The 16,284-nt window shown below is 37.0% G+C and overlaps 1 protein-coding gene across 1 annotated transcript in view; it reads left to right on the forward strand.

Moving 5' to 3' along the window:
• LOC131075844 (uncharacterized) overlaps window positions 1-11,372 on the forward strand; it is a 32,204-nt gene extending 20,832 nt beyond the window's left edge. The window contains exon 4 of the mRNA XM_059212502.1: window positions 11,119-11,372. Within this exon, the coding sequence (XP_059068485.1) occupies window positions 11,119-11,372 (254 nt within the window). The remainder of the gene's footprint in view (window positions 1-11,118) is intronic.
• The last annotated feature ends 4,912 nt before the right edge of the window (window positions 11,373-16,284 follow it).

A 16,284-nucleotide genomic window follows, 5' to 3' on the forward strand; every position in this document is an offset into this window, starting at 1 on the left:
AAAAGGAACCTGATTTCATGTCGGTCCAATAGGATTTCATTACAAGTTCCTAGGTTCATTATATCTAGACACATTTGATAACACGACACAAAAACACTGTCAAAGTGTCGATGGATGGTAACTCATCACAAAAATATACCAGTTGGTAAGTCATCACAGAGTATTACCGGTTTGTCAAACTTTCTGGTTACCGGTTGGTGACTCAGAGTAATACCAGTTTAACAGATTACCAGTTGACAAAAATTGAAGACTGGGAAAAAGATAACTACCACTTCTGGCTCCTTTGCTCCACTCTGCTTGAGATCCTTAAACCGCTTGATCTCTCTATGCTTCTTGGGTCTTTATTCTGCTTGAGATTGGTAAACACTTTCTACATTACAACAATAGTCTAAAGACTACAACATGATACCGGTTTGGAACAATTACCGGTTGAGCATAATTCATACATTCTCAAAGTGATCTCATAGCAAGTGTGTGTCCATCAATGACAATCACAACATAATCATCAAAATGCCAACAATCTCCCCCTTTGGCATTGATGGCAACATTTAGGAAAAATTTTGACATCTAAGTGTTTTACAACAAAATTATGCCATAAGTAAAATTACTCCCCCTAAGCATATACACTATCCCTTTTGCAGAAAATACAATGTATACTACTTCCTTACTGAGATAAACGTGAAAGTATGCAAAGCATGCATAAAAATTTTAAATACAAAATACTACTCCCCCTTTGCCAACAATGACAAAGTACAGTTGAAAAACCCCTATTCCATTAGCATTAAAAACTGATTTAAAAAGTGTATGACAATAAAGAGTGAAACTTGTCAAAAACTGATTTAAAATCCTGCATAAATGTCTTCATGGATAAAGACCATGATTCAAGCAATGAGGTAGCAACCTCAATCTCCATTTGCATCTAATAAACCTGCTCCTCCATGGCATTCATGGTACTCATCTCTTGAATAACCGTTAGGGCATCTATATTGAGGTAGCATTTTTGGAGAATTTGCAATCTTGGCAGTAGGACCAGTTGAAGTTCCTACAGATTACGTGTCTGGTTGCTTATCTCTGCCTCTATTCTTGCAGACTAAAGTTAAAACAGGTGAGGAGTTTGTCCATATGTGGAGAAGGAATCATATGGCATCTTGAAGGTGCTAATAAATGACTGCATATTAGATTGTAGTTTGTCCTTCTGAGTGAGCACATCATCATAGAATAAACGAGGTTGACAAATCTTGCTCAGTAGTAGATTGTCCTCATCCATTGCATCTCTGATGTCCTTTTGTGCCTTTTGAAGTTCTTACCGAAGCTCATTCAACTTCTTCACCAAGGCAATGTTCAGAGCCTTTTCATGCTCCTCTTTGGCATTTATTTCTGCAACTTCATCTAGGCTTTGGACCTGGTCTTCCACAACTATACATAGAAGCTTTAATTGGGCAAGTGAGGAATTGGTACTGGGGAGGTTTATACTGGGTATCAAATTGGTGAGTGTTTCCACCGTAGTTTGGATAACATCTTCCTCCTTTTTCCTCCTTAGAGCATCCAATCACTCTTGAGCAAGCTTAATGCTCTATAGTAGCTCTGATTCATTTGCAGACTGGAGGTCAATAGGACTGGTAATGTTAGCCGATTTGGCTTCACTAGTGATTGCCTTTGGAGTGTCCATCTGAGTGCTCTGTGCTGCTTCTTCTTTCTCTTTGGCTTTTTTCTTGTCTTCTTCTACCTTCTTTTTCTCCTCTTCTTTTTGCTTCTCTTCATCTTCATCCTTTTTCTTGTCCTCTTCCTTTTTCTTGTCCTCTTCCTTTCTCTTCTCCTCTTCCTTTTTCTTCTCCTCTTCCTTTCACTTCTCCTCTTGCTTTTTCGCTTCCTTCTTCTTCTTCTTCTCATCCTCTTGTTTCTTATTCTCCTCTTCTTTTCTCTTTTCTTCCTCTTTCTTTTTCTTCTCATCCTCTTTCTTTTTTTTGTTCTTCTTGTTTTGTCTTTTCTTTCTCCTATTTCTTCTTCTCTTCCTCTGCTTGTTTTCTCTTATCTTCCTCTTGTTTCTCCTGACCTTCTATTTCTACTGGTGCATCCGAGTAACATTGTCACCGTTTAAGGCATCAACATCAATCGGTTCCATTTGAGTGGTGACTGGTTCTCCTTTATTGTTGTATACTTCATCTGGTTGAGTGATTTTTGGTTCTTGCTCTGCTTTCCTATTGGCTTCAGCCACTTCATGTAGTCTTAAAGCTGATGGAGCAAGGGAGTGGATATCTTTGACCACTTCCAGAACTTTTCCTTCCAATAACAGGAGTCTTCTTCTTCTTCTCATGAAGAAGAGGCCCTTATATCTCTCCACCAGTTCATATAGTTCTATTTTAGGCACATCAAGAAAGTATTGTACAAATACTTCCTCTCTTATTTCTTGTTCCTTTTCTATGGCAATGCACCACTTGTTGTCTAAAGAATTATACAAAGAATCAGGCATCTCAGATTTAATTTTTGATGGCCACCGGTCATTAATACATAAATAATTGATAACTTCCTATTCAACTTCTTTCTTTTCATCATCATTAAAATCATCAAAGCACTCTTTCAAATCACCAAGTACTTTTCTTCTAATATTCTTAATTGTTCTTTGACAATGTGTCAAAGGTTTGTAAGAGGAAATATCAATATTTACCGGTGTAGATGTTGCCGGTTCACTCTTTGTCTTTTTCCTCATTTCCTAGTCTTCTTAGGTTGTTCTTCAGAGACAGTGTCCTTTGAGTCTGGTGTATTGCTTTTTGTCTTCTGCTTCCTCTCAAAGACTTTGGCAGGTGCCACTTCCGGTTTCTTCTTTGCTGGTGACCTCTTGGTCACTTTGGGACTTGTTGTGGTAATCGGTGCCAATGTTGAAGGCACTGCCTTTCCCTTCTCTACTAAGGGTTCTTGAACCGGTGTAACCCTTTCCAAATAGGTGTCGGTTCTCTTTTCCTTTGGATCAAGGGGCAAGACGATTAGGGTAGAGGCATACCCATCTAACATGTCATACATTACCTCATATCCCATTGGTTCCACTTCTTCCTGTCTAGGCTCAACCACCTCCATTATGCACTCATCAAATTTGATGGTGAAGTAGATGTCCTCCTCATACTTTTTGATAATATCACTGGATATTCTTACTCTTTGGTTCATTTTGCATTTGAACTCATCAAAATATTTGTTCAGCACTTTCGGATAACCAGTTCCTACCGCTTATAGGCTTTCCTTGATTTCTTTGTCACCGGTTAGTCAACAGACCACTAAATATCACCTACTTCTGGAAAATAGCCTTGGAAGTAGAAGAACATCCCAACCAATAGTTGTCCAAACTTAAAGTTTAGGGCATTGTCCTATTTGATCAACTTGAGGTTCAACAGAAGTTGTCTTTGCATACCAGTGCACAGATCAAACGATGCATCTTCCTTGATCATCCTGTAGGTGACATTTACTATTGCAACAGAGACAAAGTTGATTCTACTAGCATGGAATGTCCGGTATCCTATCACCATACACACATATTTGACCAGATCATCCTTGATGGAATTGACAGTCATTCCCCATGAATTTCTCATAGAACCGGTGTGCTTAGTCATTTTTGTCTTGCTAATCTTTCTTAGGGCTAGCACTTCACCGACATTGCAGAAACTGGTGACGACGTGAATCTCTTTTGGTGTGATATCATGCATCCACTCTAAGTACATCTTATCACCATGTACTCTTCTTAGAATAATTCGAATGTGATCATATGAAAATTCTTCAAGAAAATAGGCCATGTTGTGAAGTTTCTTCTTTTCCAGAATGCTGAATTTTGGTTTAATCTTCTTATCCTTTCCGCAGAACAAACTCAACTGGGAATGGATCATCAAAGATCCTAGGTCTTCAATCTTGCAGTCAATGAAATCTAAAATGCCTTCTTCCACTATGACACCAGCGGGTATTTGAGATAGGGAATTGTATTTTGCCTTCCGTTGAATGAAGTCTACAAAATCAAAAGGTGCACTAGAGCTAGCATGTGATGTTGACGCCATGATAAACAGAGAATTTTGAAAAATACCTTCGTAAATCAAAATTTAGGGCTTCACAATTTGAACTTTGCTACACACTCCTTCAATTGTTGAAATACTACTTTGCATTCTACACTTCTCCAATAGATGTTCGCTTTAGATTCTTTCTCAGGATTTTGATAAATTCTTTGAATCGCAATGTAAATCACTTTTCTTTGCTTTGCACTTGAAAACTTCTTTGCTCAAAAAATGATAGTGAGAAATGATTTGAAAATTCCTTTTAAACAAATTCTCCACCTACCATAATAAATGCTCCACTATTAGGGTGTAAACCCTAATTTTGCCTTATATCCTTTCTAATCTTCTGCCAATCTGACAGGTATCTCATACTGGTTAAGGTATTTTACTGGTGTCAACTAGGGGTTCGAGATATTTCATCGTTTGCTCCCCCTAAGCTTTTCTGATGCTTAGTTTACCGGTTTAGCGACTTCCACACTAGGTGCAGAAACTGGTTCTTCTTGAATCACTTCTTCTGGCTTCTTCTTCCAGGTTTTCTTCATATCTGCTTGAACAATTTCAACATCAATTTTTCCTTCTGGAGTGACTGGTATATCATCCAATATACTCTTTCTTGCTCTGCAAAATCTTGTTGTATGACCCGGTTTGTTGCAGTGATAGCAAACCATTCCAGGTGCTCTCCAAGGTCCATTATTCATGTTTCCATTCTTCCTTCTGCATGTTGTAGCAGTGTGACCATGACCATGACAAATCACACAGATTTCTCTCCATCCGGTTGCTTCTTGATAGCCACCACTACCTGACTGATGACTATAGGTATTAAATCGGTTTGGGTTCCGATTCCCAGAGGGTTCAGGAAAAACTCCTTGATTCCTATGAGGATACCTTCTGGTATTGTGCATGACAGACCTACATTCAAATGCTCTATGCCCAAACTTGTTGCATGCATAACAATTACCAATGAATCTATTGGATCTAGGCTTATCGTTTAGAAAATAAGGAAAATTATTGTAAGCCTTACTTCTACATACATTAGCAGTGTGTCCTTCCTTGAGACAGTTAAAGAAAATAAGTTTGAACTTTTGCTTACCTTTATCCTTTGATGTCGGTTGTTTCATTGATACTCCAGTTTTTGTTTCAGAGGTCTCACCTTCCTCATATTCAAAGAAACCAATTCCATTGGTATTCTTTACCGGTTTAGCTGATTCAAGCTTCTGCTCTAGCTTGACAGAGCTCTTATTGAATTTGGTAAGTATTTCCTTTGACTCATTGAGTTCTTTGGAAATGGCAGCATTGGATTCCTTCAAGGTTGCATTCTCAGAGATAGCCATGTTTAGTTCACCTTGCACTTCTTCTTTTTCCATTTTTCTTCCATGAAGACAAGCGGTAAGTGCACTGATCTCTTGCTTCAGCTTGGAGATCTCATGATCTTTGTCTTTTACCAGATCTTCAGCTTTCCTCTAGTTCTCAAGCTCTTGACACATTCTGATAGTTAGGCCTTCAAGTTCCCTTCTTAGGTTGGCATTGGAATCATTCAATTTTCAACTTCTTCAATTAGGGCTTCCATGTCCACTTCATCAGAAGAACTATTTTCAGTTAGCTCCATCAGTTTTTTAGCATGCTCTCTTCTTTTTGCCTAAGAGGCCTTATATTTGACCATAAGTTCATCATAGGCTTGCTTAGATTGAGTGAGCCGATGAGTAAGTTCCCTCACAGTGTATTCCCCCATATCTCTTTCCAAGTGGTTAGACTTATAGAATGGTTTGCTCTGATACCAATTGATGAATACTAAGAGGGAGGGGTGAATTAGTATACCAAAAAATACTATACTTAAAGACTTTAATAGTCTAGCAGTAAACCGGTAAAATAGTTTAGCAAACAAACTGGTTAACACACATGCAAACCAAATAGAAAATAATGCATTCACCCATAGAAGCACAATCACCTTAACACAAGATTTTGACATGGAAACCCAAATGGGAATAACCATGGTGAGATGAAACTCACAAGTAACTATCTGTAGAATAGTAACTAGACCGGTTAAGGTCTTTACTAGAACATATCCTATTAGGAATCTCAATCTCTGTTAGGAGATAAGTCTGATTAAAGACTACCTTGTGAGAGGATTTCAGATCCATAGATGTGAACCACCTTGTTAGAGGATTTACAAAGGCTTTTCTGGGCCTACCTAGTTAAGGGTTTCTAACTTGTCAAAGATGTGAGTAATCAACAAGTGAATGATCTAGCAAATGGCATAGTTTTCTTGATTAGATCCATTATAGCTCATATCTAATGCCTTTCAGCATTACTTTAGTCTTTAGTAACTCCTTACTCTGTTACAACTCACAGACTTGATCTTCTTAGTTAAGATCGCACATTCAAGAGGTTTTTCAACCACTACAAAACTTAACAGCTATACTCGCATACTCTCTCTCTCTCAAAACCCTAGACATGATTTCCTTAAAAGGAATCTGATTTCATGTTGGTCCAATAGGATTTCATTACAAGTTCCTAGGTTCATTGTATCTAGACACATTTGATAACATGACACAAAAACATCATCAAAGTGTTGGTGGATGGTAACTCATCACAAAAATATACCGGTTGGTAACTCATCATAGAGTATTACCGCTTTGTCAAACTTTCTGGTTACCGGTTGGTGACTCAGAGTAGTACCGGTTTAATGGATTACCAGTTGACAAAAAATGAAGACTGGAAAAAAGATAACTGCTGCTTCTGGCTCCTTTGCTCCACTCCGCTCCGCTTGAGATCCTTAAATTGCTTGATCTCTCTATGTTGCTTGGGTCTTTACTCCACTTGAGATCAGTAAACACTTTTTGCATTAAAACAGTAGTCTAAAGACTACAACATGATATCAGTTTGGAACAATTACTGGTTGAGCATAATTCATACATTCTCAAAGTGATCTCATAGCAAGTGTGTGTCCATCAATGATAATCACAACATAATCATCAAAATGCCAACACTGTATATCCTGAATCCATGGTCTCCCCAAGAGTATATTGTATGGTAGGTCCAAGTCTAATACTTGGCATGTTGTATCATTTTGCAAGGGTCCCACTTTGATAGGTAATATCACAATTCCTTTGGAGTAATGTTCTTCTTCGCTAGATGTTTTGATTTTTATCCTTTTCTGGGGATTAGCTGCATCTTCTGAATAACCCAAAGCATGGATAAGACTCAAAGAGAAAATGTTCAAGCTAGCTCCCCCATCTATTAGGACACGTTTAACGAGCATTTTATGAATGAGGACTTCAATTTGCAAGGAAGCGCTATGGGGATGTTGCAAGGAATCAATGCTTGGATATGAAGTACATGGGTTTTGAATAGGATCCTCTGAAATAGGTTTGATGGTTGTTATGGATATCTCTTGGGGAACTTCAGCTCTGGGTGTATTGTTTGGTGAGGATGCTATAGAAGGTTCTTGCACTTTTTTAAGAAGTGAAAGAGTAGATGCCTTTGGAGAGTCAATTTGCTTATGGATGGATGGATCATTGTTAGACATGGGTGCATGATTTTGATCTTCTTTAGCCAAATCCTTTAGGGATCTCTTTAAGAGGTGCATAAAAGAGCCACCTTTCTTTTGAGATGTACTTAAATCCTTGTGAGGTTTTAACATAGTTGGATTTTGATTTTGAACTTGTTTGATTGCTCTAATATGTTGGCTTGTTACTTGTATTTTTCTTTGGTATTCCATGTTGATGTGATCTTCAGCTATTTCAAATGTTTTTGTTTCCATTTTAGGGGTTTGATTTTCTAAAAGTTGTTTGGATAAGTGATCACCTATCAAGGTAGATACGCTAGAATGATAAGACATGCAAAGATAATTCAAGTGTTTAATGGTTTGCAAGTTTTTCGATCTTCGGTTTTTGAGTGTGATGGTGATTTTGATAAGAACCAAGTCCAGTAGGAATGATAAATCCTACGATGTGGGACAATATTATCCTAACCAAACGTTTCAGTTTCGTGATAGAGGATGATAGATCCTAATGAGAAACTATGTTTGAGTGATCAGTTTACCAAAGAGGGTGATAATGCACTTTGAGATGTTTAGATCTTGAACTTGTTGAGGGTGAGCACTTGAAAATATTAAGGTGTATATTTTCTAAAGTCTGATTTTGATGGATGATAACTTGACTAAGCAAACCGAGTAGACAATCTAAGCACAGACTGACAGATAACAAGTGTTTATGTTTACTAAAAATTGATTAGGAAGAAATGATAAATCTAAAACAAACATGTAAGACACAGCTTTGGACTGACAAATGCAGAGTTTCATATGATAGGATATGCAACTTAGAATGACACAAGATATGAGTCTATACGACAAAGCAAAAGTTTTCATGTAAAAAGCAGAAACTTGTACGATACACTTTTTTGAACCATACGACAAAACAACTTACTCGTACGACACAGAATGTTGTGTAGCATGACACAAGATTTTATGCAAACAAGTTCGTATGACAGAGATCCTAACTCGTACGACAGATAACCAAACATAGATAAAAATGTTTGTTTGGTTGAATTTTTGATAACTGAAGTTTAATGTTTTGCTTATGTCTTCCAGTTTTTGGATGTCTGATTTGTCAATTTAGGGATGAATACACAACAAACACATGATGTGATAAATGACTCCAATCAAGCTAAACCCTAAGGAAATTGGCTGAGAATGAAAACCTTTGCTTGCTGACTTAGCTACACACCCAATAGCTAATCAAAATATGATCGTTGAGTCTCATGCAATGGATTCTCAACGTCGTATTATCTGACTCCAAATGCTAATGGGGGCATGATATGGCAAGTGTCTTGGGAGAGTTACTATCTCTCTTGCACAAAGATTATCACCCTTTCAGAGGTGAATTAGATAGCTTCTATTCTAACTGGCACTAGTAAGGGATCCTTTTGGCGCGTCGGGGTATAAACTCAATTAAGAGGTCTCCCAGCCTTGAAAACCAAGGTTTGATATACCCAAAGGTACAGAGGAGAGCTATTCCTGAGCATTGTTGTTGCTTTGATTTTCATCAAAAACACATTTATTTTATAGTGGGTTGGATTAATTGGCATTATCCATTCCCACTTAAGTCATTTCCCTCTCACCCGCGTTGAGGGCTAAGAGTTATTACTCCTCAGGAGGGTAGGCCTACTAAAGAAATGCACTAATGAAAGCAAAAGATGATTCTAGCTTTCTGATCACCTAAGAAAGGTGAGAGCATACTCGCCTATCATCAAAGACACGAAATACATGATTGTTCATTCCTTTAGCAAAATTGAAGTGTGCCTAGAAAACTTTAATGAATACACAAAGTTTAGTTGAAATCATAGGCAACCTGCAAAATAGATCCATTAGTAGTCATGGTTGTGTTTTTGAAATTTGTCTTTGACAAGCGTATCTTTGTCAATCATCATACAGAAAAGAGTTAGGCTGCCAAAAATCTCACAAAATCAGTCAGGGTTAGTATTAGTAAAGTTCGGATTAAAACCAGAAAACCCGAAAATGTAGTCTGTTAAAAATTCCAGATACAGAGACTCGTACGACACAATTTTCCACTTAGTACAACAAAACTTTAGATTTCGCACAGAGACCAAAATGAACTGATACAAAATAGGATTTTGCAGCTAGAAATTTGTAGGACACACATTTAGCTCTCATACGACAAGGAAAAGGAGCTCGTGCGACATAGGATGAGCTAGTACGAGTAAAGAATTTGCAACATAGAAATGTGTATGACATGCATTTATCTCTAGTACGACAAGGAAAAAGGGCTTGTATGAGACAAGATGAATTTTCGTACCAGACTAAAAGGTAGTTTGTACGAGTTGAAATATCATCAAAATGAGATTATTCTTTGAATCAACGCATCATCAGACCTCGCTTCAAAGAGGGGCAAAATGTATACACCTAAAAATGGTCTGAAGATATTTAATTGAATAAGCAATTATTTAATTAATACTCCTCCCCAATTTAATTGAATTCACTAAGAAATTTGAGTAAATTTCCCCTTTCATTTACTTATTAATAAATCTACGGATCTATTTAATAGGTTCATTTCACCCTTTGATTAATTAACTCAAATTAATTAATTCCCTCCACCAAATTCATTTCTTCTAAATCCCTTAATTAATTAAAACAAATCAATTATGAGTTGTTGAAATTAATTAGCCTTTTCTTATTATTTGAATTTTTAAATTCAAATTCTCCTAACTTCTACCACTCCTAAACTTAACCATTCCTAAACCTAACCCTAAATTCAAATTCTCCTAACTTCTACCACTCCTAAACTTAACCATTCCTAAACCTAACCCATTCGACCTACCCACCATGTCCCCTTTCATCCAACATCTTATAGAACCTTTGTGACACTTGTCACTAAGTGTTCCCTTTCATACACTCCCTTCTAGAAGCCTCTTGACACTTGTCACCATAGAGATGATAGATGTTCCCTTTCATCCAACCCCCTTTGCCATCCTCCTCCAATTTAACCATTGATATCTTCAGATCAATCTTGACCGTTGATTCCTGCCACATCACCCCTAGCCTTGGAAAATCCTATAAATAGACCTCATTTTGGAGCTCAAAACATCCCAATTTCATATCATTCTCACATATCATTTGATTCATCTCATTTACATTCAAGTATTGTTACTATAGGCATCTAGCTTTTAGTTTATAATTCTTAGTAATGTTATCATGCTCAATTTTAGCTTAATTGCATCTCAATCTTATCTCATTTTCTAGATCAATCATGAAATCATATAGCTTAATCATGCTATTCTTGCTAGATCATGCATTTTCATCGTTCAAATCCTCCATCTAAGTGTAGTCAAGTCACTAGAATATACATAATCAGATATGAGAGCATTTTTCATACTTGCATTTACTAGGAGGCAATAAGTTGATTAGCTATGATTTTACATTTCATTGTTTCAATTTACTAGTCATTGCTTATAATGATTTATTGAGTGCATTGTGGTTGCAAGTACAGGTACACTTCATAGAGCACGACAGGTACAAGGATTTTGCATAATAGTTTGAAGCTAACAGAAATATTGAAGCAAAGTTAAACTACAGAGAATCAAACTACAGAAAGATTGAAGGATTCAAATATGGGGGATTCTAGTTCCAAGGGTAAGAGGACGGTCACAGAGGTTTCTAAAAGCGCTTCGAAGAAGTCTAAAGGTGGAGAAGGTGTGCAGAAACGAAAGTTGAACCAGGATATGATTAACCAAATGAGCTCAATAGGAGCCAAATCTAGGAGATCTAAAACAAATTTGCCCATCTGTGACCAGCTAGAGGATGAATTCAGGGAAATTGGTGATATCTAGACTAGAATTAGAGGTCATGAGTTGTTCTTATATCATTATTCAAGGAGGAATAAGTCGATGCCAATCTCAAACTCGTCAACAACTAGATTGGGTAAACTTGTGGTTCCAAACATCTTTGTGAATGTCAAGTTGATGAAAACATTGGCTAGGGCTTACAATGCCACAAAAAGATGTATAAACATTCATCCGCCTTTCAGTGGCCACCATTCATGAGGTTTTTGGTCTTGGTCCCGAAATCTGACGTGCCTCTATCTTTTGAAAACTAGAAGAAGAGTATACAAAGATGGACACTGTGTATAATGGGTGCAATTTGGCCATACATATGGCAGAGAAAGGAAAATTGACAGATGAAGACGGGCCCCCATTTGATATCAACATTTTCAGGCACTATTTGCAGTATACATAGATGGCATGTAGATAAGTGGGAGGAGTTGAAGTTCCAGATGTGGCTCTGGTAGGACGTTTGGTACTAGCTATTGACACACAGATGCATGAGCTAAGACAATTCGACTATGCTACTTATATTGTTGAGAAGATGCATGAGGGTTTCTTGAGCCTTCATAATAACCCTGATAAATCTTTAAGGTTTTATTCTTTGTTAATGTAAATTGTCTTATTTTATGGACGACTCATTGGATTGTGGCCTAAGGAATTAAAGCTGAATGTTCATAGTAAGGATGGACAAGAGAAGCCTATACAATTATGGGTGTCACTGTGGGATTCTCGGTTCATGAGATCCCACTATATCAAATTTGAAGAATTCTTTGTGCAACCTTTATATAGATCTTTTGGAGTCTCTTTTGATGGGTCATTTTTTTAGGAAATCAAAATATTCCTTTGACCCCATGAGCATGGGGATACCAGGGAAAATCACAATTGGGGTGACTGGTATGTATGCTAGGATTTCACGTATGTTAGAGTTTTTAAATTTGTGGGATCTCCTTATGTGCTTCCAAAAACTACACTTGATAGAACTGCCTACCTAGAAATTGTAAGGCAAACAAGTGTCTCAAATTCCATGCATTTTGGGGGTGCACACAAGCAGGTTTTCTTGCCTAGGACTTTACATTTTGGTGATTTCACTATTGTGTCTACAAAGGCATATGAAATCATTGATAAGAGGTTAATAGAAGATTATAACCTCTATGACCATACAGGCCAAAATAATTATGACCCGAAGGGTTATATCCACTAGAGCAGAAAAAAGAAAAACCTGGGTGATTATTTTCATGAGCACGTTGAAGCCTGGGATATTTTCAGGAACAAGGAATCCAATGAGGCTATGTAGATCATTCAAGATCTGAACCAGAAACTAGAAGAGAAAAGGAAAAGATTGCAAGAGATGGGAGAAGAAGAAGAAGAAGAAGAAGCGGAGAGCGAGTCAGGTGAGAAAGAGGTTGTTTCCAGATTCAAGAGGCGTGAGAGGGAGGAGGAGCCTGAAGCACAGGACATAACTATTGCAAGAATGAATGCATATGTAGATGTTAGGTTATAGGAACATACCTCTTTTGTTCATGATGATGAGTTCATCAAATCAAAGGAATTTATGTCCTTCCTGTATCATTTCAAAAGAAAAAGACTAAGAGAAGAAATGCCTGATATAACACCAGATAATGAGGCAGAGATGCTTAGGAAACTAAAGGCTGATATTGATGTAGAAGTAGAAGGCATGAATCCTCAAAGGGGAAGGCAGCTCCTTGTAGAGGCAAGAATTATCCTCTTTCCAGGCTGAGATCTTAGTGCATTCTTTATTTTTGGTAGCCCATTGCATTCAAAGAAGAAGGATTTTAAGTTAGACATCCAAGGTGTGAATGACATTTTTATTGGATCAAGATATGATCCAGATGATGAAGCAATGTGTTTGTGGGCCCTTTATCCCCCAAATAAGAGACCAAAGATCATAGATGTGGACAAGGCTTTTGGACACATGATGAAGTTGAAGGTTGGTGAGGTTGATCCCATGGTCACGACAGATATGGGAGTGGATATATCAAGACTTCATAAAGCATAGATGAAGATGTTGATGAAAGAAACAGAAAATTACAAAGCCTTGTATGAGGAAATTTTGGGAGGTAGGGGCCAACCTGTACCCCAGATAGCAGATGAATCCAAGTTGAGAAAGAAATGTGAAGAGTTGCACAGGGAAAATAAAAAATTGAAGGAAATAATGAAGAGCATAAGAACAAACACAACATGTGTCTTATTGAGTAAACAATTTGAAAATATGTAAAAGATACTAGAGGAATTTTAGACTGTCTATCACAGAAACATGGATAACACGGTGTCACACCAAAGGATCCTTGATAGGTTAAACTTACTACTGCAGGATCAGACATTGAGTGACAAGAGGGTCAATAAGGTCAGAAAACTAATTGATACTCATCAAGGATTCACAACAGAATTGAATACTGAATATGAGGAATGTAAAGGGATTGTTAATCATGGATTTCCAAGTGTGGTGGATGATACAGGGGTTATGAAGGATAAGAATCAGTGGATCACCAAATGCAGATCTCTACTCAGTTCAGCCCTTAGCATTGCCCGTCCGAATGCATTGGACATGAATGAAATAAGGGAACATATTGAAAGTTTTGTTACAGTAGAGGTAGCGGTCAGAGACATCATTTTCAATGCCTACATGTATAAAGATGAAGGATATCTTTAGCGTATCCAAAAATGTGGTCAGCGGGTGGATGGAAGGAACTAGTCTTTGTCATTGTAATTTTTTTTTAGTTATAGTAGTTAAGAGTGGTAGTTAGGATTTTGTTAGTCCAAGTTTGTCCTAATGAAAGGGTGTGTTAGGATTTCAAGTTAGACATCCAAAGCGTGAATGACATTTTTATTGGATCAAGATATGATCCAGATGATGAAGCAATGTGTTTGTGGGCCCTTTATCCCCCAAATAGGAGACCAAAGATCATAGATTTGGACATGGCTTTTGGACACATGATGAAGTTGAAGGTCGGCGAGGTTGATCCCATGGTCACGACAGATATGGGAGTGGATATTTCAAGACTGAATAAAGAACAGATGAAGATACTGATGAAAGAAACAGGAAAGTACAAAGCCTTGTACGATGAAATTTTGAGAAGTAGGGGCCAACCTGTACCCCAGATAGTAGATGAATCCAAGTTGAGAAAGAAATGTGAATTATTGAATAGGGAAAATAAAAAATTGAAGGAAAGAATGCAAAGCATAAGAACAGACACAACATGTGTCTTATTGACTAAATGATTTGAAAATATACAAAAGATACTGAAGGAATTATGGACTGTCTATCAAAGAAACATGGATAACACGGTGCTACACCAAAGGATCCTTGACAAGTTAAACTTACTACTGTAGGATCAAACATTGATTGACAAGAGGGTCAATCAGGTTAGAAAACTAATTGATACTCATCAAGGATTCACAATAGAATAGAATATTGAATATGAGGAATGTAAAGGGAATGGTAATCATGGATTTCCAAGTGTGGTGGATGATATAGGGGTTATGAAGGATAAGCATCAGTTGATCACCGAATGCAGATCTCTACTTAGTTCAGCCCTTAGCATTGCCCGTGAGGATGCATTGGACATAAATGAAATAGGGGAACAGATTGAAGGTTTTGTTACAACAAAGGTAGTGGTCAGAGACATCATTTTCAATGCCTGCACATATAAAGATGAAGGATATCTTTGGAATATCTAAAAATGTGGTCACCGGCTGGATGGAAGGAATTCGTCTTTGTCATTGTAATGTTTTTTTTAGTTATAGTAGTTAAGAGTGGTAGTTAGGATTCTATTAGTATAAGTTTGTCCTAATGAAAGGGTGTGTCCTTTCACCCATATCTTTTGAGTTACATATATCTAGAGAGTCATCTTGTATCCTAAAAAGGAGATCATCGATTACTTTCAGGATTGTTTGTTGGAACCAGTAGTGTTATGTAAGGCAGGTCTGTCGAAATGAAAATCCATTTTGTGCGAGCAAGTGTATCATGAAGTATCTGTGAGTCTGTAGTTTTGTACACCCATTGTTCCAAGAAATTAATATATAAGAGTTGTTGTTTTCATCTTCAGATCATTTCATGTTATATGATGTTGATGATTCAAAATCTTTTGGATAAATCTGGATAAGGTTTGTTGCAATGTTTTATCATATGTTGTTATAAAGGTAACATAATAGTTTTTGTTGTTTTTATAGCATACATTGAAGTCATTGCAGTGATAGTCTTATTTTTTAAATTGTCTCCAAAGACTATAAATATTTGTCCATTTAGTGACATGTAAATTGCCAGATAAGGCTCTAGTTTGTTATTGGTTTCCTATGAGTAAATTAAGTGTGCTCAAAGTCCTCACCGGAGAAATACATTACTAGTTTTTACTTGCCTTTTTCTTTCATAATTACTCTAAGTTCCAAAAACATTCTGTTATAACTTTTATTCATATTCAATTATACTTAAATTTTCAAATTAAAACAAGTTAAAAGCATATCAATAAAGCATAGTTGCGAGAAATTGTTTGCCAGTCATCTAAACAACTATGTTCAATAATTTAAATTCACTATAAAGAAATCTCTTTATGATTTGGAGATTAGGGTATACCCACCTAAGTTTAGTGGAGCCTAAAGTGCAAAGGAATTTGGTCTTTGACCATTCTCGTTCATTGGCCAAGGCTGATCGGATCAGTTAGGGATTTGGAAAGCCCTTTTGATTCCCAATCTATGGTTTTGGGAACCAACAAAACCCATAAGTTTTCCAATTGTAGCACCAAACACACACTTCTTTTAATTGAGTTTGACTTTGTACTGTTCAAGTCTTTCAAATATTTTAACAATAACATCTAGGTGACCTTCTGTGGTGCTGGATTTTTTTAATATATTATCCACATAATCTTACATGATTTCATGTATAATGTAATGGAACAATGAC

The sequence above is a fragment of the Cryptomeria japonica genome, chromosome 10 (genome assembly GCF_030272615.1).
Source record: "Cryptomeria japonica chromosome 10, Sugi_1.0, whole genome shotgun sequence".
Lineage (NCBI taxonomy): Eukaryota > Viridiplantae > Streptophyta > Pinopsida > Cupressales > Cupressaceae > Cryptomeria > Cryptomeria japonica.